Below are 24311 nucleotides of genomic sequence, written 5' to 3' on the forward strand. Positions count from 1 at the left end.
GTGCTTATAGTGCAGGTAGTTTTATGGATATCTACTGCAGTGTGAGCACTTGAAGTACTTCTAGATGCATGCATCACCACCGGGTACAGCAGATGCCACTTGGGGCTGGAGCCACTGGTCTCTGGTTAGTTTTGCTGGTTTGCTTTCAGCTTTTCAATGTACTGCTGTGCAAATCCATGCAAAACTGATCATAGCAGTGATTTTTAATCATTCATCAGAATAGCAATCCCTTTCTGTGCAGGTTGGGATAGGCAGCAATGCTCATTACATGTATGGTATTGCACTTGTCCCGGCCTGTTGAGGACTTGGGGAATTGTCCTGCTGCAGAAGGTCTCCCGGGTGACATTACAGACCACACTCGATCTCTGAATGTTTCCAATAGATTTGAAGGAGTGTCTTGATTTGCCGACTGCTTTAATAAATTAATGAATTTTGCTTACGCCTCACTCTGTAAACAGTATCTGGCTTTCATTGTAGTTTCTGTCCATGCAGCTGAAGATGGTATTGTTATTTCAAAGATGAATGTGAGTAACATTGTGTTGAAAGCAAATGTTTGAATGATCTAGGACAAAATAAAATGTTGATTTCAAGACATTGGGATGAAGGTTTTGTGTGAAATGGTTTCTCTCACAACTTTATAAGCCTTAATTTGTCATGTTAAAGGCGTAAACAAATGTTTTATATGGAGACTAAATCTGTTTAGTGGCTGTGATAAGCATTGTTTTTGTTCAAATGAAGGTTCTGTTGCTCCTTAATCTGACCCTTGAGCAAGTAAAAGCTATAATGTAGCTGTAAACCATGTCTAATCCATATGTCATGGGCTTTGTAGATATAGTTTGAAGCCACTTTCCACAATTAATATGCATTAATATGCTCTGAGTATGAAACCAAGCCCATTTGAAATTACATGGCCAATGTGGTGAGATATGCTCTATGGCAGGGATGTCAAATTCATTCCATGCAAGGCAGAGGAGGAAGCGCGGCCTGAAATTTGTCCACTAGAATAAGCCCACGAAGTGAGGAATTGAAGTCAATGCGCATGTCTAATTTGGTCAACCAAAAAATGTATTTACTGTTTTGCTACATGAGCCTTATTTGATTGAATAGAAGTTCTGTGATGGTTAGGTTATGAATGCGCTTATTGCATTTTGGCAATTGACCCAACAATTGCTAAATCGGAGTTGTGCGTGTTCAAGAGATGGAGAACGTGTGTATATAACCCGTTTTAGTATGGACATTGAGGCCTTCCACCATTTTAAAAGTAGCCAACTGGGTGGGGATTCCAGCGTTTGCAGGAATCAGCCAATGAAGAAAATTTACTGCTGTAAAATGTAGATGGCACTGCCCATGCCGTCGGGTGTTGTAGTGGCACAAAGATATAGCCTTTTCATATTTGCCTTAATTGGCTAGAATGGTCCTGCCTTCCATCTTTGAGGACAATCAGTTTCCATTGTTAAAGCGGTCACTCTAAAAGACCGTCTTTGGCAGCGTTTTTTTTTTGTCTAAGTATACAAACAGGTGATGGGGGTTCCTAACTAATCCGGTACAATGGAGTAGTGAAAACCCACCAACACTTGACCCTCCATTCAATGAACTTGACACCTGGGGTGTGTTCAGCGGGACAATGTTTTGGAACGTTCAGATGGAAATGTAATGTAGAACAAATATTCCTCCATGTAGATGGCTTTTCATGGCATTTCTATCTGCAACGTTTGGCACATATGAACTGAACTAGTCAAGTTGATTGGTTTAAGCCTTAACGAAATCCTATTAACTACATGTAGGTTGAGGTATTCTGTTTACCAGCAGCATCCTCCTAGCCAGCAAGATCCATCTGACAACACAAAGATAAAATGTCTGTAGGCTATACTATTTCCTATCTAGAGTTATCCTGGTTACTAAATTGTCTCAATTACCACTTGAATAGAGTAGGCCTGTCTTAAGGTTTTGATGTAGGGACCATCGGTGTGATGTAAAATGTTCACGTGCGCCAGGGATTGTGTGTTGTCAGTTGAACTTTTTGATATTTACTGACTATTGCATAAACTGTTGTATTTATGTCAGGAGGTAAAATTGGCTCTGGATGTGACCAGAGAATAAAATAGAAAGTATACACGTTGCAGTTATGGTTGTGTCCAGCAGAGGGAAGCACATGCATTAAACTTTCCCTCAGTTTTTAGCGATTTCATGGCCCAATGGTAGCAATAGGGATTGCCGTGCAGGTGCTTTTAGCACGTATTTATGGTTTTACGAGAGATCAACTGGCGATAATCTGGTGGCCATCAGTGTTTTTTATGTAAGAAAATATGATCAATTAGTGGGTGTACTGCAACTACAGGCTGAGATTGGTGGATTGGACACTTGAATACACAAAGGTCTAATGGCAGCGTGTACATGTAAATCAATCTATCTACAGTGTATACACGAGTCCAAGATCTGAGCCATCCTATTTTTTTGTAAAGCATAAATACATCTGTTTTTTTGCTGGTGTGTATGCAATTCATTATCATCCTGCCTAAATCCTGCCATATTTTCAACGCAGCATACAAAGTTTGGTTTTGAGTGTCTTCATGTGTATACAGTACATTGTGTGTGTGGTCTACTGCAAGGAGTCATTGTTGTCTAGGCCTAGCCCAGCCATATCATCACTTACCAAGTTGTGGGCAGTGTCTTGAGGGTACCTGTGGTTGTTGTATGCCAGGGTAACATACCTGCCATAACCTGTGTGTGGTTGACCATTTGTCACAAATCATGTCTACAATGAAGGTAGAGTAACACTTGACAGTTGAGTTTAGGCATTGTTTATTCCAAAATAGAAAGCTTTAAGGCAAACAGACAAAAGTGAACAGTAGATAAAAAGCGACATGTGAGATCGAGAGAGCAGCTGAGACCCACCGGACCCCGAGCCTGAAACTGGGGATCTCGGGCTCAGGTTTGAATGATACATTGGTGCAGGTCTTCCTACCATGTGCAATAATATAAAAAATAAGATGCAGCGTTTGGAAACCATTCCTTAAAGCTGGCCCTTGATCAGCCACAGCACTAGTCTTCCACTCCCTAGAGGACCAATGTGCCATCTGTAAGGTCTGAGGATCCCAACTGCACTCTTGATTAACACATGCAAAATATCCATTTTTTTTTTTATATATATATATTTTGAGTTTGTACTGCATCGGTCTGCCTAAGCACCATAATATCTTTCAGTTCCATGTGATTGTGTTATAAGCATAGTGTACTGGATTGTACACTTGAAAGAGTGAAATCTATGCTATTATGAATGATTACAAAATGTAACACTGTGGCAAAACTGGACTTGTTTGTAGAAAATTAGAGAACTGCAATCAATTAACTGTGAGATCAAGTACATATCAGTATATTTGAATTTCAAAGAACTGCGATTGACAATGTAAAATTACTATGCCTTAGCCAAGTCAGTGTCCTGCATTTTAGCTTCCTTTTGACAGATTTCACTATAGGTATATATAGCTTCATCTAGTTAAGCTTTCTGTGCTAGAGTTAGGTCTTTAAAAAAATGACCTACACAAGGCCTTTTTCAGATCGCGTTTAAAACCAATAAACATTTTGTTTCTCATTCGTCTTAAATATTGAGAACTTAATCGGACCCTGGTAAATAGTGCAACTAGCTTAAATAACAAACCATTTGTACAAACATTACATACAAAACGAGGAAACGACCCAAAAACATATACTTAAGTTCGTATATGAAAATAAGCATCTCCCTTTTTTTCTCATGGGCTCTGTTGGGCAGCTTGTAGTTCTAAAAAATGGAAAGGAGTTAGCATTTTCTACCTCTGGTTTGTTAGGCATTCCTATGGGGGAAAATAATGGGGTTTTGGGATATATGCTGAAAATTAGGTCTGAGGTTAATACAGGCTCAGGAGATCTTATACATTATGTTCTATGAGAATATCAGTCAGTTGACCTTTATGAATTATGAAGTCTTCGTGCTTAAAATATATCAGTTGCTAACAAGTAGCCAACTGTCAGAGAAATGGAACTACATTAGTAGCCAAATTCTTCGTCACACCTGCTTTACCAGCTTGAACGAAAACGCAAAGGATGGTTTATTGTTTTGTTCCAGGCTGCAACATCTCTTCAGTGAGTGTGCTTGTTTTGTTTCCCTGAACAATGTTGTCCAGAGATGACTTTGGCCCAGCTGATAAGGTAGGCTAACAGGCTGAACACAGCGCTCGCGTCGCAAAATAAATTTAGAAATCTGTTATTCAATTATTGCACCCACACTGCTAGCGCGCGCCAATGAGCGTCTGCGTTGCTAAGGGCTAAAATAAGTCATTACTATTTCTGACGCAGATCACGCTGAAAGTCCTGCCTCTCCTCATTGGTATATAGAAGCTGGTACCCACGTGCCATCTCATTGGTTATACCCAAGTGGGTGACCGAAAGACGAACAATGTCAGTGGCGGTAATGCACCTAATTTATGAAAGTTGCAATCACAATAAAAAGCCTGGAAGGAAGAGAGATAACTAGATACGATTCGGTTGACCGTTTGTGTGGATTAATTGGCGGAGTAGAGGACCTTGTGCATTTCAGGTAAAATAACAATTCAATGTTTATATCCCAGGACAAATTAGCTAGCAACAGCAAGCTAGCTAAATAGGACAAATTAGCTAGCAAGTGCAAGCTAACTGGCTAAATTGCCATAAATGTTTAATGCTTTTTGAACCGGTCCCCAAATGTAATATAATTGGTTAAGAGTTTGTTTTGATATTTTAACCTGTGTGTCGTGTCATGCTCGCGTTTGGTGTGGGGGGGACAAAATAAATGTATGCATGATGGTGCATGCGCGCAGCCGGTTTGGGTTCCGTGTAAGTCTGTTATTTTTACATAAGGCATGCGACCAAAGGTGTAGTTAAAATGTTTTACTTGTTAGGACATCTTTCAGCTTTTTACTTGTTTTGATTACATAAATGCAATTTTAAAAAACAAAGTGATGTTAGCTGATACCTCAAAACAAAATGTTTAAGATCTCTAAAGCCTGTGTTTACCACATACCTTATTTTCGGCATTTAACAACAATTTCCCCCATAAGCGTTGGCCGAGCCATGGCGGAGTTAACCTCCATTAGTGCCTACAAAACGATGCTATTGCTCTCTAGAGACCCATTTCCCCAGTGCGTCATGAAAAGTTGGGCACGAAATTACTCGTCAGATACCTTGTTGTTTGCCTTACTTGTCGTATAGCCATCAGTCTTGAGTGTTTTCATGGTCATCACAAACTCACTGTTAAATGTGTTAAGGTCCCGACATCAGCGTTAGCTATCCTGCTACAGAGCTTTTTAATGTTTGACGGTAAACAGAAAATGGCTCTATAGGGCCAGTCTGTAAGCCTGGGAGTCAGTCATGATTAGAGTGGGTAAAAGTCACAGGCATGCAAAGTGAACAAAACAAACCAGTACTTGAAACGTGGCAGCCAAAAGCAGATTAAATGAAAAATAAGACATTAACGTTTATTAACGGAGCGTACAAACTTGTTTCAGGTTTTTTCCCCCCCCCAACACTTCATGATTTGTTTTAGCTGCGTCCGTTCTTTTTGTCTTTTGGAGCGTAGAATTATATTATACAAAAAAAGTGCACTCGCCCACAAATACTACGTAGTAAAAAACAGTTTCTGAAATGAAACTCCCACACACAGCGCACTCCATTCAATACATGGACATCAGGAGTGCTCCCGTATGTCCTGTGATTGTGCTGTGTAAACTGATTTAGAGTGTTTGCACGTGCAATATCAGTCTATTTACAGTACATACATGATCTGAGCTGCCATTAAAAAAAATTTGCATAACAAATTGATCTGATTTTGTGCTAGTGTGTGTGTACACAATTCATTATCAGCCTACATCATTCAATATCAGTCTGCATATATCATGTATGTTTGTTGTGGAAGGCCTGAATTACCCTATTTTCCACGCAGCATACAACGTTTGATTTTGAGTGTGTGTATTTGCATGTGTGAGTACCAGGAGGTTGGTGGCACCTTAATTGGGGTAAACGGGCTTGTGGTAATGACTGGAGCGGAATCAGTGGAATTGTATAAAATAAATTAAACCTGGTTTGCAGGTGTTTGATGCCATTCCATTTGCTCCATTCCGGCCATTATTATGAGCCGTCCTCCCGTCAGCAGCCTCCTGTGGTGAGTGTGTACAGTAGGCCGGTGTGTGTATGTCCTACTGCAGGGAGTCACTGTTGTCCAGGCCCAGCCCAGTCATCTCATCTTCCTCGTCCCTGCTGTCTCCTGATTCGTCCTCGCTGTGCCCGCCGATTATCACTTGCTGCACGGCAAGCGTGGTGCCGTCTGAAGTCAGGCTCTGGAGACCCTCCACACTCATTGTCACCATGGTGCCTGGGGAACAGGCAACCAGGAGAGGACACATCAGCGACATTACATTTAGTTAGTCTCTTACTGAGAAAGTTACTTTTCCAAGAGAGCCTTGACTTTGCCTTGTGACTGAATTCACCTTGTGGCTATCATTCCCAATACAGTAAGCGCTCTTGTGCCTAGTTGCTTTAAAAACAAGTATAGCCAACAGCTCTAGCAACTCGCAATACACAGCAGTGCTGATCCAATGAGCAGTGTAGCAAGCCAGTAGCCGTATGTACCGTCTGCCATCTGGACCTGTTGTTGGGTCATCCCTGTGGCGATAAAGTCAGGCCAGAAACGCTGTAGTGGCCGGTTCGGAAGCAGTTTCTTCTTGGTTTTGGCCGTCTCCGAAGAGCTGGCGTCCAGCATGGGCTGCAGGATCCGCCTCCGCGCATTGATGAACCTGGAACGGAAGGAGAGATTGGACCCATCATGAGAAGGGGAACAAGAGTGTTGACCAATAACTAAAAGGGAATTGAAGGGTTTGAAACATTACTTGAGGTTCACTCTAGGAGAAGTCGTTCTGTCATTTCATGCACTTAGGTGGTTATTCATGGTAGTATGGCATGGGTTCATGTAACTCACCAGTTGTTGACCTGGAGGAGGCTCAGGTTAGTTTGGGTAGCGATCTGCTTCTTCTCATCTTCTGTGGGGTAGGGGTGCTATGGAAACAAAACAATACAACAGTAATTACGTAGGGCAAGATTAAAACACTGCAAGCCAAACAAATCCCACAATCATTCCAGGTTGGAACCCATAGAGTTGGCCTGTGTTCTACTCACCCCAATGTGCTGGAAGAGCCAGGAGCGCATGACGTTGGTCGCTTGTTTGGGAAGGACGCCACGCTTGTTCTTGGACGAGCTGTCGCCGTGGCCAAAGAAGCTCAGGTCCTGGTTGAGCTGCACCTGAAGCTGCGAGAGAGGCGGTTACATTAGCACACTCTTCAGCAGGCAGTAAATGTCAACCTTTTATGTTTTAGTCCAGACAGATGTGTGTCTTACCTGTGTGTTCTGAATGTGTATAGTCTGGGGAGAGAGAGTCTGTGACACCAACTGACCCTGTGAGTTGACTACTGTGACAGGCTGGTACACTGCGCCACCTGGAGGACACACATGTAAGGGCTGCAAACAGACCACTTTAAACTGCAGGCACAGAGAAAGACTGAAACCAGCCGGTACACTAACAGTCCTATTGAGCTGATGGCGGTGAGCAGTGGTGGTTGGTGTCTGAGGGTACCGGTGGTTGTTGTATGCCAGGGTGACATACCTGCCATAACCTGTATGGGGTTGACTGTTACGTTGCCTTGCTGCAGGGCTGACGCTGGCACCACAATCCCCTGGGGACTGAGGGTTCCTTTGGAAGAGCTGGAGGTCTGCACAACACACAGAACACACACACACACACACACAGGTGAGTTAAACTGAGCCTTCATGGGTGAATAGTGTATCTTTTCAGGTGTATGTGTCTGTGGTGGGTGTATAGCACGAGTGTACGGTGGTAGGTTGTGTGTGTGTATACCTGGGTCTTGGTGGGAGAGTATCCCTGTCCAGGTGAGTAGGGGCTGCCATGCTCTCCACTCAGCATGGTCTCGCTGTTCATCTTGGTTTTGAGGCAGGCGATGTAGCGGCTGCAGAAATCTTTACAAAGGTCACTCACCTTCTCCAGCTCTAGCAGGTGGATCCGCAGCACCTGGATGACCTTCACCATCTGGGGTCAAAGGTCAAGGAGGGAGGAGGAGTTAGCAGAGGCAAGGACGTATGCACTAAAAATGGCATGTACGTTGTCTGTAGTGTTACATAGTACATTAATTATTCCACTAGTAGCTACTTTGGTATGAGGCCTTTGTCATGCTGTGTGTGTGTAATGTGTGCCCAACTTGCTTTATTAACCCTTTTACATGAAACAGTAGCTCACTTTGATGTGATCAATACGGAAGTGGTCCGATGAAGCGGATGCTAAGATACAGGACTGTTTCGCTAGCACAGACTGGAATATGTTCCGGGATCCATCTGATAACATTGAAGATTTTCCATATCGGTCACTGGCTTCATTAATATGTGCAACGACGACGTCGACCCCAGTGGCCAACCAGAAGCCATATCCCAACTAGAAGCCATGGATTACAGGCAACATCCGCACTGAGCTAAAGGCTAGAGCTGCCGCTTTCAAGGAGTGGGACACTAATCCGGACGCTTATTAAATGGGATTGCGTTTATAAATGGTAAAACATCCCTCCCACCCTAATTAAACTCCACTGGCTCCCAGTTCAATATATGATCATCTTCAAATTGCTTAGGCTCACCTACAAAGCACTCAATGGACTGGTGACCACATACCTTACTGACCTCCTGCACCCCTACACTCCCACCTGTTCACTGCGCTCCTCTGACACTGGCCTCCTCACCATCCCTTGCACCAAGCTCCGCTCCATGGGAGACTGGGATTTTAGCAATTCAGTCCTCCAACGCCCTCCATGTCAGAACCTCACAATCCATACACGTATTGAAGTCCACACTAAAGACACCTCTTCACACAGGCTTACCCGGATTCTCTGTTGTCTTAGCTTTTATCCTCTGTCTAGTTCACTTCCCTGGTTAGTCTGTCATCATGTTTAGTCTCCTCCATGGTTTAGTCTCATCATGTTTAGTGTTCTCCATGGGTAGTGTGTCATGTTTAGTGTTCTCCATGGGTAGTCTGTCATCATGTTTAGTGTTCTCCATGGGTAGTCTGTCATCATGTTTAGTGTTCTCCATGGTCAGTCTGTCATCATGTTTAGTGTACTTTTATACACAATGCATTCGGAAAGTGTTCAGACCCCTTGACTTTTTCCAAATTTTGTTACAATTTTCACATCAATCTACACTATACCCCCCAATGACGAAGCAAAAACAGGTTTAGACATTTTAGGAAATGTATAAAAAAAACATGACATTTACATAAGTATTCAGACCCTTTACTAAGTACTTTGTTACAGCCTCAAGTCTTCTTGGGTATGACGCTACAAGCTTGACACACCTGTATTTGGAGTTCCTCACAAGCGCTGTCAGATTGAATAGGGGGCGTCGCTGCACAGCTATTTTCAGGTCTCTACAGAGATGTTCCATCAGGTTCAAGTCCGGGCTCTGGCTGGGTCACTCAAGGACATTCAGGACATTCGGTGACTTGTCCCGACGCCACCCCTACATTCTCTTGGCTGTGTGCTTAGGGTGGTTGTCATGTTGGAAGGTGAACCTTTGCCCCAGTCTGAGGTCCTGAGTGCTCTGGAGCAGGTTTTCATCGATCTCTGTATTTTGCTCTGTTCATCTTTCCTTTGATCCTGACTGGTCACCCAGTCCCTGCTGCTGAAAAACATCCCCCCAGCATGATGCTGCCACCACTGTCACTGTAGGAATGGTGCCAGGTTTCCTCCAGACGTGACACTTGCCATTTAGGCCAAATAATTAAATCTTGGTTTCATCAGACCAATCTTGTTTCTCATGGTCTGAGAGTCCTTTTGGTGCCTCTTGGCAAACTCCCAGCGGCCTGCCATGTGCTTTTTACTGAGAAGTGGCTTCCGTCTGTCCACTCTACCATAAAGGCCTGATTGCTGGAGTGCTGCAGAGATGGTTGTCCTTCTGGAAGGTTCTACCATCTCCACAGAGGAACTCTAGAGCTCTGTCAGTGACCATCGGGTTCTTGGTCACCTCCTTGACTAAGGCCCTTCTCCCCCGATTGCTCAGTTTGGTCGGGCGGCCAGCTCTAGGAAGAGTCTTGGTGGTTCCAAACTTCTTCCATTTAAGAATGATGGAGGCCACTGTGTTCTTGGGGACCTTCAATGCTACAGAAATGTTTTGGTACACTTCCCCAGATCTGTGCCTCGACACAATCCTGTCTCGGAGCGCTACAGACAATTCCTTCGAACTCATGGCTCGGTTTTAGCTCTAACTTGCACTGTCAACTGTGGGACCTTTTTTATATAGACAGGTGTGTGCCTTTCCAAATCATGTCCAATCAATTGATTTTTACCACAGGTGGACTCCAAGTTGTAGAAACATCTCAAAGATGATCAATGGAAACGGGATGCAGCTGAGCTCAATTTTGAGTCTCATAGCAAAGGGTCTGAATACTTACCTTATTTATGTATCTATTTTTAATACATTTGCAAAAAAAGTAAACTGTTTGCGTTGTCAGTATGGGGTATTGTGTGATTGACAAGGAGTTTTATTTAATACATTTTAGAATAAGGCGGTAACATTACAAAATGTGGAAAAAGTCAAGGGGTCTGAATACTTTCTGAATACACTGTACTTTAAATCATGGGATTTTATTGCTTTTTATCCTACTGATTTTCTTGTATGTAAAGGGACTTTGGGTGTCGTGAAAAGTGTTTAAAATAAAATGTATTATTATTTCAAGAAATCCCACTAAGATCTCTGACAAGCCATCAAACAATCAAAACATCAAGACAGGACTAAGATCGAATGCTACTAACCGGCTCTGACATTCGTCGGATGTTGTAGAACTTGCTTACAAAGGGAAACCCAACCGTGAGCTGCACAGTGACGCAAGCCTACCAGACAAGCTAAATTCCTTCTATGCTCGCTTCGGGGCAAGCAACACTGAACCATGCAGAAAGCACTAGCTGTTCCGGACAAGTGTGATCTCATTCTCTGTAGCCAATGTGAGTAAGACCTTTTAAACAGGTCAACATTCACAAGGCCGGGCGGGCCCAGACGGATTACTAGGACGCATACTCAGAGCGTGGCTGACCCAGTCTGTAATACCTACATGTTTCAAGCAGACCACCTTAGTCCCACCTTAGCCCAAGAACGCCAACGGTAACCTGCCTAAATGACTACCACACCGTAGCACTCACATTTTGTAGCCATGAAATGCTTTGAAAGGTTGGTCATGGCTCACATCAACACAATCATCCTAGACACCCTGGACCCACTCCAATTTGCATACCGCCCCAACAGATCCGCAGGTGACACAATCTCTATTGCACTCAACACTGCCCTCTCCCACCAGGACAAGAGGAACACATATGTGAGAATGCTGTTAATTCACTAAAGCTTAGCATTCAACACCATATTGCCCGCCAAGCTCATCACTAAACTCCGTACCCTGGGACTGAACACCTCCCTCTGCAACTGGATGCTGAACTTCCTGACAGGGTAGGCAAGAACACATCTGCCACGCTGAGCCTCAGGGGTGTGTGTGTGTGTGTGCTTAATAGTGCTGAGTGATTTTAACCAATTTAAAAAATAATAATAAAACTGACTGTTGGTTCAATTATTTTAATTCCATTTCGTTCAGTTATTTTCTTTCTCTGGGAGCTCAATGCGCACATTGCAGTTTCTCTAGAGAATACATCCGATCAAGCCTGAACTGTGCGATGTAGTAGGAAGTTGTAGTTTCCAACAGGCCAATATTCTACATAATTACCACGTTTTCTGCGCTAAACTAACTGCAATGACCATAATCCAACGCCGCCTACTTGTCCGGTCTGTTAATTTTACTCCTGCTACGTTAGGTTAGTGTGGTGCAGACACGGCGAAAGAAGAGAGAAGAATGCACGATCGAGAGGGAGATAAGAGCAGTTGCTTCATGAGTCAACTCTACCTGAAAATACATGGCCTAAGTGATTGATTGATTGGTATTCAGCAGTTATAAAAGTATGCCTTATTTACTTTGAAGAACTACAAGAAGTGATTTTGTCAGACAGAAATCGGCAACAGCTCTATAGATGAGATGATGACTTGGAATTAAACAAATGTAATTTAAAAACTTATATTAAAGTGAATAACTGATGGTTAGTAAGCGATAAGCAGTAATGTGCTGTCACTACCACCATGGGACATTTGATTTAGTCTGTGTTTCAGCATTCAACCTACATAATGTCCACATCACTAAGGAATTATCACGATACACACATAAAGACGGAGAAGGAACGACAACTCAGGAGACTGAAAAGATTTGGCATGGGCCCTCAGATCCTCAAAATGTTCTACAGCTGCACCATTGAGAGCATACTGACTGGCTGCATCACGGCTTGGTATGGCAACTGCTTGGCATCCGACTGCAAGGCACTAGAGGGTAGTGCGAACGACTCAATGCATCACTGGGGCCAATCTCCCTGCCATCCAAAACCTCTATACCAGGCGGTGTCAGAGGAAGGCCCTAAAAATTCTTTGACTCCAGCCACCCAAGTCATAGTGTTCTCTCCGCTACCGTAGGGCAAGCGGTACCAATGCACAAAGTTTGGAACCAACAAGACCCTGAACAGCTTCTGCCCCAAGAGATAAGACTGATAGTTTGTTTAATGGTTAACCATCTCATTTTTCTCTCTACCTTGTTGGGAAGGGCCTGAAAGCAAACATTTTACTGTTTGTCTACAGCTGCCGTTTACGAAGCATGTGACAAATAAAATGTGATTTGACATTCGATGTGTCAATTGCAGACATTTTGTGAATAGTGTCACTAGATGTCATAGTGATGCAAAATCATTCAAAAAGTATTGACAGCAGACGAGGGAGCTGACCAGATTGTCGAGGTCAGGATCCTCGCTGAAGAATGCTTTGCCCTCTTTCTCCTGGCTGCAGACAAAGTTCTCGATATCCACGTCAAAGCTGGCTGACGTGATGCAGTCTGAGCCATGTGTAGACTGCTCACATTTCTCAAAGAGCAGCGCCAGGAGAGGAAACAAGGGATGCCTGCCACACACACACACACACAAAGAAAAACATTACCAAATTGCTATTATCTACAGTTGTCAAATGTGGCCATTTCTACCCCATACTTCTATTTAGGTAGGGCACATAAGCCCGATGACATCCAAGACTGCCATCGTCACTAACATTATCCTGTTTAAAAGTAGTTGAGGGGGTCGCTTGACTAAAGTTTTGGCAGGGGGCCAACAGTTAGGGGGTGTACCGGTATATGGAGGCCTTATCTACATCAAAGGGTGTTTGGGGTTCAGTGGGGGCAGGACTGGAGGCTGCAGCCAACCCCTCCTCACTGAACTTCTGATCATGATCAGCATCACTCTCCTTCTGCTCCACACCCTGCATGAGTAGAGGAGAGAGAGATGACAGCAGAGTAAGGAGCAATAGTGGTGGACAGGTAAAGCTCAGAACCCTTCCTCAACAATAAGGCATGAGAATAAGGCATGAGAAGATTGCAAATGCCAACAAGACCAATAGGTTTAGGTACTAAAAATTATAATAAAATGCCATTTACCAGACGCTTTTATCCGAAGCGACTTAGTCATGCGTGCATACATTTTACATATGGGTGTCCCAAGAATCAAACCCACTATCATGGCCTTGCAAGCACCATGCTCGACCAACTGAGCTACAGAGGACCACTGAGTTTTTCAGTACAAAATGGAAAGGATATAGCCTATCTTAACAATTCTAAAATTTGTGGATGATGCAGAGGTGTCCTGGCTATGGCAGTATCTCTTTGGTCAGCGCCAGAATAGAAAGATGGGTGGTGGCATATATCATATTTAACTGTTATTGATAGCCATGCCAAGCTTTAACTTGTGCTGCTTCATTCAGATCGTCAGTCACATTCATTGATTGGAAGCCAACTTGCTCCAACTCTCCTGCTTTTACACCATGCCTACCAGCAGCTAGTCAGGCTCACTTCCAAGAACATAAATCCAATGTTCTACCATGTGACTGGAGCGACAATGACTTTGAAAGCAAATGCACTAAAAATACTTTTTTCCTAGAGCTGAAAAATTCATACCCCTTGACTTTTTCCACATTTTGTTGTTACAGCCTGAATTTAAAATGGATTGGATGTAAATGTGTCACTGGTCTACACTCATAATACCCCATAATGTAAAAGTAGAATTATGTTTATAGACATTTTTACAAATTACTAAAAATTGAAAAGCTGAAATGTCTTGACTCAATAAGTATTCAACCCTTTTATCGCAAGCCTAAATAACTTCAGGAGTAAAAATGTGCTTAACAAGTCAGATAATAAGTTGCGTGGATTCACTGTGTGCAAAAATAGTGAATGACATCAATGTACCCCACACATACAATTATCTGTAAGGTCCCTCAGTCGAACAGTGAATTTCAAACCATAAAAACCAGGGAGGTTTTCATTTTTTTATTGAACCTTTATTTAACTAGGCAAGTCAGTTAAGAAGAAATTCTTATTTACAATGACGGCCAAACCCTAACCCGGACGACGCTGGGCCAATTGTGCACCGCCCTATGGGACTCCCAATCACGGCCGGTTGCGATACAGCCTGGAATCGAACCAGGGTCTGTAGTGACGCCTCTAGCACTAGTGACTAGCTGCCTTAGACCGCTGCGCCACTCGGGAAGGGCACCTATTGGTAGATGGATAAAAAAGCAGACATTGAATATCCCTTTGAGCATGGTGAAGTTATTAATTACATTTTGGATGGTGTATCAATACACTCAGTCACTACAAAGATACAGGCATCCTTCCTAACTCAGGTGACAAGAGGAAGGAAACCACTCAGGGATTTCACCATGAGACCAATGGTGATCTTAAACCAATTACAGAGTTAAATGGCTGTGATTGGAGAAAACTGAGGATGGATCAACAAATTTGTAGTTACTCCACAAAATGAACCTAAATGAGAGTGAAAAGGAAGCATGTACAAATATAAAAATATTCCAAAACATGCATCCTGTTAGCAATTAGGTACTAAAGTAATACAGCAACACATTTGGCAAAGAAACATACTTTTTGTCCTGAATACAAAGCATTATGTTTAGGGCAAATCCATTGGTAATGATGGACTTTGTTAATATTTTCTAGCATGGTGGTGGCTGATCATGTTATGGGTATGCTTGTCATTGGCAAGGGAGATTTAGGGAAAAAGAAAAGGAATAGAGATAAGCACAGGCAAAGTCCTAGTTGAAAACCTGGTTCAGTTTGCTTTCACCCTAAAGAAGGCACAGTGATGCCAAAACGTTGGCATTTTTTTACCCAATAAATTACTGGGAGGTTATATATATATGGACTGTGCGACTCTGTTTTTATAGCTTACAGTTTATTCTCCGTTAGTCAGCACCTCTACACTAATCTATGGATGTGCGCCAGCTCATGCTTTTTAATGAGTCTGCTTTCCAACAGACACTGGGAGACAAATCCACCTTTTCAACAGGACAATAACCTAAAACGCAAGGCCAAATATAACCTGGAGTTGCTTACCAAGACGACATTGAATGTTCCCGAGTGGTCTAGTTAGTTTTGACTTAAATGGCTGTCTAGCAATGATCAACAACCAACTTGACAGAGCTTGAAGAATAAAAAAAAAAAGAATAAAATGGGCAAATATTGTACAATCCTGGTTTGTAAAGCTCTTAAGAGACTTACCCAGAAACACTCACAGCTGTAATCTCTGCCGAAGGTGATTCTAACATGTATTGACAGGGGGTTGAATACTAATCAAAATGTTTTATTTTCCATTAATTACAAAAAAAATGAATTTTTCTTCCACTTTGACCTTGTGTAGATCATTGACAAAAAGGACAAAAACCATTTTAAATCCCACTTTGTAACACAATGTGGAAAGAGTCAAGGGGTGTGAATACTTTCTGAATGCACTGTATATCCATCTCCTTACCCATACATTTTGCAATACGAGTCATTCTAAAATCCATTAATGACTCCATTAACGATACTTTTCCATTAACTGATGATTAAAAACGTCAATTATCACCTCAAAAACTTCAAACCTTCACCCACCCTTGTGGTTTTAGGCAGGTTTAAGTAGGCCTCAAATCTGAGCCTCAGACTAAATTTGTCCTTCTGACCCACCTGCTGCTCTCTCTTTGTGTACTTGTCCATGGAAACTGATTGGGCAGCCATCATATTCACTGCAGACGCCACAAACACTGAAGCATTATAAGGATATGGAGAGTTGGCTGACCTAGAAAGAGACATAAACCCACACACTTTTGAGAAGTAAAGACGGCTATTACTGTATCAATGATGATGAATTATGATTATTCTAATGCAGGGCAAATTTGAAAAACTGACATTTCTAATTACAATGGTAGTACTGATATTATATTGTGAATGGAGTAGGCGTGTGGTGAGAGAAAGTTGTTGCTCTTCAGTGAAAATCTATTTGAATGGTTCATGTAAATAGTTTTTCCTTCTGACAGAACAAATGCTATAAACATTTGATCGTTGTGATAGTCTAAATACCATAACATTCCACTAGTATACTTGGCTAAATGTCCATATTTCTATGAATGGAGCATTGCAAAGCTTGGTTGCTCTGACAGAGGTGGTCTTCTACTTTACTTCAATACCATAAAAACTATATAATCCAGCTGCCTATTTGACTGTACCGTCTGTGTTCAAAGAGAATGGGACAACATGCATCCCAAGTCTCCATCCAGATGAAAGGCCTTTGATGATTAGGGGAACACAATGTATCAAGTTTATTCACTTCCATTCGAATGCTTTGTTCACGTTTAACTTGTGTTCAGCAACATACCATACAATGTAGCGAATTGACAAGAAAGCGATGAAAATCAAACATACCCGTCTATCATAATTAATGTTACACACCCACCACGTTGAACTGACTTGCTTTTCTCATTACCATGCTGGCGGCAACAAAGCTAGTTTGTAGGTGGTTAGTTAGCAAGCAAGAATCGGATTAGTTGTAAACCATGTGAAGGAAGGCGGTCGAGTGAGAATTCAGTCGAGAAAATTCAATTTTTGAGAACGTTAGCTATATAGAAAATGTTTACCTCTTCATATCCAGACTGTACGGTCGCTAGATGAAATAACACGCTGTAGCTATAGTAGTTCATTTACGAAAACAGCGAACGTAGCTGGGTCAGTAACGTTAGCTAATACATTTAACTTTTCTTTGACAATCTTTTCGAAAACAACCTCAAACGCATGTCAACTATAATATGCATCACCCCTCTACGGCCGAGACACCCACTGAAGCATCCTTGTTTTAAACGTTGGTTGACCACATTTACGCTAACGTGGCTAGCAGAAGTGCCATATTTACCAGCGGCGTTTGCTACGGATTCGCTAGCTAGCCGCGCGAGGATAACAAGCTAACAAACTGTTAGCTTAATGACGTGCATATACACGCCTAGTTCATCCAATGTGTATTTACATTGTATTCCAGTATTACTATTCATAAATGTGTAAATAAAGGTCTCTTTAATTTTAGATGGTTCTAAAATTCTGCCCACAACAGTCAAGCAAACAAGGAACAGATGCCAATCCATTCCCTGCCCCATTCGCACTTCTACTGATAGGGATAACGCTGGGGCCTCGCTTCTAGCTCTCGCCCTTTATTTTCCAGAATCCTTCTCTCCGTCCAAAACGCGGACATATTTTTTCCTCGGGTAGATTTGCGTCTTCCTTGGCCCCGGCCATCTATTCACTGCCAAATAAACTCCACTGGCCTGGCTGTGTCCCTAGCTTTAGCCCTAGGCATTTTTCTGTGCGTCCCAGATTGTTTGATTGATAGGGAACAGGACGATTTTTGAGTGACAGCTTACCTGAGTGCCAATCTTCGTCACACTGACAAGCGGCTGCAGCAATGGGGACTCGCAGTTGTCGCGCTGCGTCATCGTTTCTGATCACGCAGGGTCTTTTACTCATTAATATTTATAAAGTGGGAGGATTAGTCTGATGTGCCTTTTTCCTGGCCCATAGAATCTAGGCACGCGGCTGGTAGCATGCAAGGCAAAATCTAAACCACTGCTGCTCTCTAGTTTAGTTCAATCCAAAATGAAAAGCCCGTATAACAATTACATTGTAATTAACTTGACATTTACCAGTACCCATCCTCCTCCCACATTAGTGGGTATTATTACACAGAAGATCCATTCTTCTATGATGTGTATTGATTGTAATGCTGTGATAATTAGGTCATAATGATGTGTACTGTACGTTCAGGCCCAGAGTCAAAGTCGGGAATAATTAAAATAGACCATAGATTAAAAACATTTGCATGCACAGCACTATTCAAATGACCCCTAAGGTTGATCCCAGATAATAAGAAATGTTAGATATTTTCTGATTTAATACAAGAGAAAAACCTCAAACATTACAAAAATGTCAAAGCCTCATATCCCTTTTGTGTAGTTTAATATATTCCCTATAACAATTACAAGCACGTCTTAGGGATCGGAAAAGTAGAGGGGGAAATAATTCTTAAAAGACACCCGGGGTAGGTATGTTGGGCAGTGGGATCAGAGACATGGTGTCTAGGGACATGGGGTTGGGGTCATGTGGCCTGGTGTCCAGGCAGGCTGGGCCATCTCAGTGCCTGGGGGAGGGTCTGCCGGAGGAGGGCTGGGGCAGACGGTACTTGGCCATCTCCAGGTCCAGGTCTGCAAAGGTGTAATGGTTGTAGTTGTGGTGCTGGAGGTTCTTGTAAGTACTGTTGTCGAAAGGCTCGGGGGCTGGCGCTAGAGGTGCCGCTGCCGCCTCTTAAGGGGTTAGAACACAAAAACGGGTGTAAGAGAAAGCACAGGAATATAGGTAACCTGGCTGACCAAGGGGCTGGAGTTTAGAAAAATAAAACCATAACTCAAAGATAGAAATAAGCAGTTTGCTGAATTAGTGAGTCCCTTTTGGTTTTAGAGTCTTATTCAGAACCCTATCAACCATCAAAACATATTTGCAGTCAGTATAGTCACTGGCCACAAAAAGTGATGCCCATACGTGACTCACCTTCTACAAAGTACTACTTGATATGATCTTAAAAGGATGCAAATATTTACAAGTTAGACAAAAGTAGCTTATGGTGGGGCATTTCCTAGTGTTAAGAATGTATCCCCCCTATAGAGCCTGGAGTGAATGCCCTTAATAAAGGCTTTCTTTTATTTTTTATTTTATCTTTATTTAACTGGGCAAGTCAGTTATGAACAAATTCTTATTTACAATGACGGCCTACCAAAAAGGCAAAAGACCTCCTGCGGGGACGGGGGCCTGGGATTTTGAAAAATATATAATAAATACAGGCTGTGTGAACCAAACGAGTGTACTCTCCTTTAAAAGATATTCGCTTGAACAATTATAAGAAATAAGTGGCAATAGCACCGTTTGTCCATTTTGAGATGCTGTAGCCAGTATACACTTCCTCAAAATTAATCCACGATAAATCAAGAAGTCTGTCAGTCATTAACTTTGACGTTTTTGCCGAGGAGACACGAAACCCAAACCGTGTCTCGCGCGTGCGCTATCGTGCATAAATGTATTTTGCCCCCCCACACCAAACGCGATCACTACACGCAGGTTAAAATATCAAAACAAACCCTGAACCAATGACATTAATTTGGGGACAGGTCGAAAAGCACTAAACGTATATGGCAATTTAGCTAGTTATATTTAACAAATGTTCTGCTGCTCCTTGAGCCTCGTGGGCAGCTTCCATGACAGCTTCTTGAGTGGCTTCTACTGCAGCCGCGACTTCTGGAGTAGTCACTTCAACCTCTGGGGCAGCAGCGATCTCAGGGGCAGAGTCTACCAGCTCCTCAGAACTTGCAGCAGGGGCAGTTTCAGCGGCAACCTCCACGGCAGCTTCAGCTGGGACTGCTTCCTGGACTGGGGAGGGGTCAACCAGCTCAGCACTTGAAACCTCTGGTGTGGTCACTTGAACCTCTTCGGCTACAACTTCTGTTGCTTTTTCCTTATCTTCAGTAACGGCATCCAGAGTCACTGCAGGTGTAGCCTCTCGCACAGCTTCAGCAATGGCCGCAAATAAATCTACTAGGATTTCTGGTTTTACCTTTGATTTCACTTCAGACTTCTCGTCGTCTGAGGAGGACAATTCAGCCGATGGGGCTCCGGGTTCAGTGGAGGCGGCAGCAGCCACTCCGGGTGGTTCTGCAGAGAATGGAATGTCTTCTGGCGCGGGAGCTTCAGAACATACAGTAAAAACTATCTCAGCGACTGGGGGAGCAGCATCCACGATTCGGTGGCAACATCGATTACAGGTGAGGCAAAATCAATGATGGGAGCAGCAATGTCAGCGACTGGGGCAGGTTTGGCGACAGCCTCCGCTTCAACTGGAGCCTCTGTCACGACTGCGTCAATGGCAATAGCATGGGCGACTGCTGTGGCCTCAGCGACTGGTGCAGCGGCTTCTACTACTGTTGTTTCTGGTGCTGCAGCCTCCTCTGCTAAAGGAGCTGCAGTCTCTGCAACACTCTTAGAAGCAGGAGCAGCCACCTCTACGACTGGAGAACTACATCGACAGCAGGACTAGCCATTTCTTCGGCCACAGCAGTTTTAGCAGGCGTAGCTTCGGCATGGCTTGTGGAAATGGGAGCTGGTTCTGCAGCTGCAACTACTATTGTTTCGGCAGTGACAGGGCTAGCCACTGTTTCGATTTCACCTAGAGCCTGTGCTGGGAAAAGTCCTGAGGCTGAAAGCTTAACGGGAAGGCAAATGTGGTCTTGTAGGCTAGTAGTGCTGCCCTCTCTTCTGAGGCCTCTAGGGCTGAGGAAATGGTACAGGTTACATAAAACTACCAATACCAAACAACATACAGAAAACTCACCTCCTAACCCCAATGCTTCTGTGGAACTACAGAAATACAATTGGCTTTAGAAAATGGTCATGATTTATCTGTAAGATTCCAGTAATTTGGTCATTGGAGAAAGTTTGTTGGCACATAGTTTGAATCATGGAGATAATCCAAGTGTGGGCTATACCAGAGAGAGAAACGTCATTCAGGTTTAGCTACTTAGGGGAAAATAAGGACCTAGCTATGGCATATAACGTAAACCAGTATTTCCCAACTCCAGTCCTTGAGTACCCAAACAGCACACATTTTACCCCAGACAAGCACACCGGAGTCAACTTGTCAACTAAGTTAATCATTAAGCCCTCAATAAGCTGAATCAGGTGAGTTTGTATGGGGCTACAACAAAAATGTGTGCTGTTGGGGGTTATTGAGGACAGTAGTTGGGAAACACTGACATAAACAAAACCTGTGCTCTTACTTGCAGCCTTCGCCTTTTTAACAGCTTTCTTTGGCTCCTCCACCTTAGTGCAGAATGCAGCCACAGAGGGGCACCTCAAAAGGCCCCAGCTCTCTCGCTGGAGAGCCTGCACAGAAATAAATGCATTCCATTGTTTTGCATTGTAAATGCAGCGTTCATTAGCCTTGGTGTAAGTCTATTTCTGCCCTCCTTATGGAATTGTCATGCTGACCATGTATGTCTTGACAAATATCTGGGACCAGCCTAAGCATCCATGCCCTGGCTCAGTTATTTAATGTGTTACCTAGCTATCTTAATTCAAAATGAGCAGGTATTTTTTATTATGCATTGTAAAATGTCATCACTACAATTTACGTCTAAATAAAAAGCCATAGGTGCAGCCAAGTCTCAAAACGTGAGGATGGCAAGTATCTATCTTGCTAACTTTAGCTAGCTAACAAGCAGTCCAGCTCAGGTCAACAGGACCGGCGAAGTCGGTTGTTTAACAACAACAAAAAAGTGACTACGTTGATTACAAACCAATCATCTAACGAATAAGTTATTTCTGATATTACAACTGAAGAACTACATATTTAGACAATAACTAAAACATGTTACCTTGAGAGACCCCATTCGTCCTAGCCAAAGTAAGGAAGTCGCCATGTTGGTGCTCCCTCTATTATTTTCCGTGTGGAAACCAAAGACTTGTACATACACATCATTGGCGGAACACGATCGTCTTTTCTTTTTTTCCCTGTGTTTTTTAAATGGCGGTTGGCAACCGAAAGGTACATTACCGCTACCAACTAGACTGGAGAGTGTAAATCCATTACACTATGTGATACAAAACGGGAAAAAAATACTAATAAAATGACCCTGCCAACTAACCCTTCACTTAATAAAACCCATCACCCCATTCCACTACCTTGCTTTCTTTGGCTCCTCCGCCTTGGGCGGGTGCAGGGTACAGCTGCAGAGGGGCTCCTCAAAAGGCCAGAGCTCTCTCGCCGGAGAGCCTGCACAGAAATAAATGCATTCCATTGTTTTGCATTGTAAATGCAGCCTTCGTTAGCCTGGGTGTCTTTCGGATCCTTTTCTGATCTACGCCAGGCCAACAGCCTGGGAAGATGGGACACTACCTTTCGACACCCCCTGCAACTACTCAGCAGTAAAATCTCGTAAACCAAAGTATTTTGCTGCAGCTGCAAACACAATACCTATTTTCTGTGATTTACATTCCATTTCTGCAGTATAGTTGATAACCATGGCATTGAACACTAAAAAGCTAACCTTACTGGAGTCCATTTCATTCGTTGGCTTTTCACTCTGTACTGACAAGTACACTATTCAACGGGAGCCTCTTAGGACCCCTCAACCTTGACCCATCTTCCTCCACTCTCTTCATTGCCTCAGCATACAACACCTTCTTTACTACTCTGACCCTGGCAACCTCAACCTCCTGCACACTTCTCACATCTAGGAACCCCACTCCTGCTGCTGCAACATAACCATAAACTTGGCACCTGAAACACCGTAGTGGGTTCGGAACAAAAGCTCTTATGGGATAAGTGATATATCCTAACATTACTTTGTCGGGTAAAGACACAGAATCAAAACTCAAAAGGACATACAGACTCATCTGTTTCACTACGCTCATCACCGGGCCTGCGTCGCACAAAATGGCGCGCATCACAGATTCCAGGAATCTTCAACTTCAGTTGATCCACCTCCACCCTCACCACCAGCCCAGTAATCACTCCTTTAAATGGTGCCCCGTTCCCGAGGGCAAAGCAATTAACAGGTATTTTCCCCAGTCGCGTGGCGCGGAGCACACGCTCCCTCTGAGTGGAAGAAACACCAAAAATAATTACAAGTCCACTTCGAGATACCTTCACTGATTCAACAGTACCCAACTAATTTTTCACCCAACGTGACACCACATATGGTTCAGCCGTAAGGCAGGGATCTACTTTCTCCAAAAAGGTCACTCCTACTGGACCAAATTCATCTTTATCTTGATCATCGGTGTAAGGCTCGAGTTCTGAGACCTTCACCACACCTGCCACCTCAGGTACTTCATCCTCATTCTCTTCCAATTCACCTCCGGAGCTATTGAGTACCACAGTAAAAGTCCTAATACCTATAAAAACTAGCGATAAAACCCGGAAATGGTTCCAATCATTGTTTCCCCATTCACTTTGTCTGTCTGGGATTTTAGAACTACTTCATATAAGGTATGTGTTTCGTGTAGGCTTACCTTGGCGTGACATTTTATAACTGCGCAAATCTCTCGGACAAGGTAACTTTTATCAATATACAGTATTTGCCTGTAATTATCCCCACAAAATTAAATACCAATTAGCTGCTAATGTGGCTATCATACAGAACTACATATCCTGTTGCAAACTTTGAGGTCATCACTCTGGCTTTTGTAGCGAATTAGCTAATCTTAGGTCTCTCCGTCGATCTGAAGCAAGGATGGTTCTGTGCTATGTACCAGATTATAACCACTACTCCGATAATCACATGTGCTTTTTATCGTTTTCAGACCTCTGTAATTGAGTGGCGTCGCTGGAGCCGTATGTTAAAGTAAACCCTATTTGCTAGCTGGTAACAAACTATTTTGGTTAGGTCAAAGATCTGTGGTTAGCTATCTGCTTGTGAGCATTAGCTAGCTAGATAACCACTGACTGTAGTTACCTGTACAAGCTCAGCATTTGTGTAGTCATAGTTTTTCACGTGGTGACTAGCTAGCTAACGTTAGCCCACCAGGGAAATGGTATAGTTAGCTAGCTAAATATCGCCTGGTGGGCTATAGTTGGGCACCTTGGTTGGCTACATTGACGTTGCACCACAGATAGGTTTAGTTATACAAATCTTTGATTGCACCACAGCGAGGTTTAGTTATACAAATTTTTGATTGCACCACAAATGGGTTTAGTTATACAAATCTTTGA

The 24311-nt window shown here is 43.1% G+C and overlaps 2 protein-coding genes across 5 annotated transcripts; both read right to left on the reverse strand.

The window, feature by feature from the left end:
• Positions 1-5459: 5459 nt before the first annotated feature.
• Positions 5460-18006, reverse strand: LOC120064361 (homeobox protein PKNOX1-like). 4 transcript variants are annotated; one of them, XM_039014890.1, is made up of 11 exons: positions 17920-18006; positions 16199-16310; positions 13316-13446; positions 12924-13095; positions 7919-8107; positions 7667-7772; positions 7402-7499; positions 7183-7311; positions 6986-7062; positions 6640-6803; positions 5460-6382 (listed from the first exon to the last, which is right to left on the reverse strand). In XM_039014890.1, exons 2-11 carry the CDS (start codon positions 16250-16252, stop codon positions 6207-6209), a joined length of 1296 nt encoding a protein of 431 aa, XP_038870818.1. In that variant the 5' UTR covers positions 16253-16310; positions 17920-18006; the 3' UTR covers positions 5460-6206. The 4 variants fall into 4 exon arrangements, with proteins under 4 accessions (XP_038870818.1, XP_038870817.1, XP_038870816.1 ...); XM_039014889.1 differs by lacking the exon at positions 17920-18006 and adding an exon at positions 17146-17902; XM_039014888.1 differs by lacking the exon at positions 17920-18006 and having other exon boundaries at positions 16199-17902.
• A 488-nt stretch (positions 18007-18494) lies between these two features.
• LOC120064362 (NADH dehydrogenase [ubiquinone] flavoprotein 3, mitochondrial-like) lies at positions 18495-22080 on the reverse strand. The gene is made up of 3 exons (XM_039014892.1): positions 21973-22080; positions 21376-21481; positions 18495-18855 (listed from the first exon to the last, which is right to left on the reverse strand). The coding sequence occupies exons 1-3, from the start codon at positions 22015-22017 to the stop codon at positions 18686-18688; spliced, it is 321 nt and encodes a 106-aa protein (XP_038870820.1). The 5' UTR covers positions 22018-22080; the 3' UTR covers positions 18495-18685.
• Positions 22081-24311: the final 2231 nt, after the last annotated feature.

Source organism: Salvelinus namaycush, chromosome 19, assembly GCF_016432855.1.
Source record: "Salvelinus namaycush isolate Seneca chromosome 19, SaNama_1.0, whole genome shotgun sequence".
NCBI classification, from domain to species: Eukaryota; Metazoa; Chordata; class Actinopteri; order Salmoniformes; family Salmonidae; genus Salvelinus; species Salvelinus namaycush.

Bases quoted from the DNA above. Each gene is read 5' to 3' on its own strand.
- LOC120064362 (XM_039014892.1), bottom strand. From the start codon at position 22,017: ATGGCGACTTCCTTACTTTGGCTAGGACGAATGGGGTCTCTCAAG. The intron at 21,482-21,972 runs GTAACATGTTTT...ATTTCTGTGCAG, and splicing joins GACGAATGGGGTCTCTCAAG to GCTCTCCAGCGAGAGAGCTG. The intron at 18,856-21,375 runs GTAAGAGCACAG...TAACCCCTTAAG, and splicing joins TAAAAAGGCGAAGGCTGCAA to AGGCGGCAGCGGCACCTCTA.
- LOC120064361 (XM_039014888.1), bottom strand. From the start codon at position 16,324: ATGTCTCTTTCTAGGTCAGCCAACTCTCCATATCCTTATAATGCTTCA. The intron at 7,063-7,182 runs GTGAGTAGAACA...TTGTTTCCATAG, and splicing joins GGCTCTTCCAGCACATTGGG to CACCCCTACCCCACAGAAGA. The intron at 6,804-6,985 runs GTGAGTTACATG...CTTCCGTTCCAG, and splicing joins CTCCTCCAGGTCAACAACTG to GTTCATCAATGCGCGGAGGC.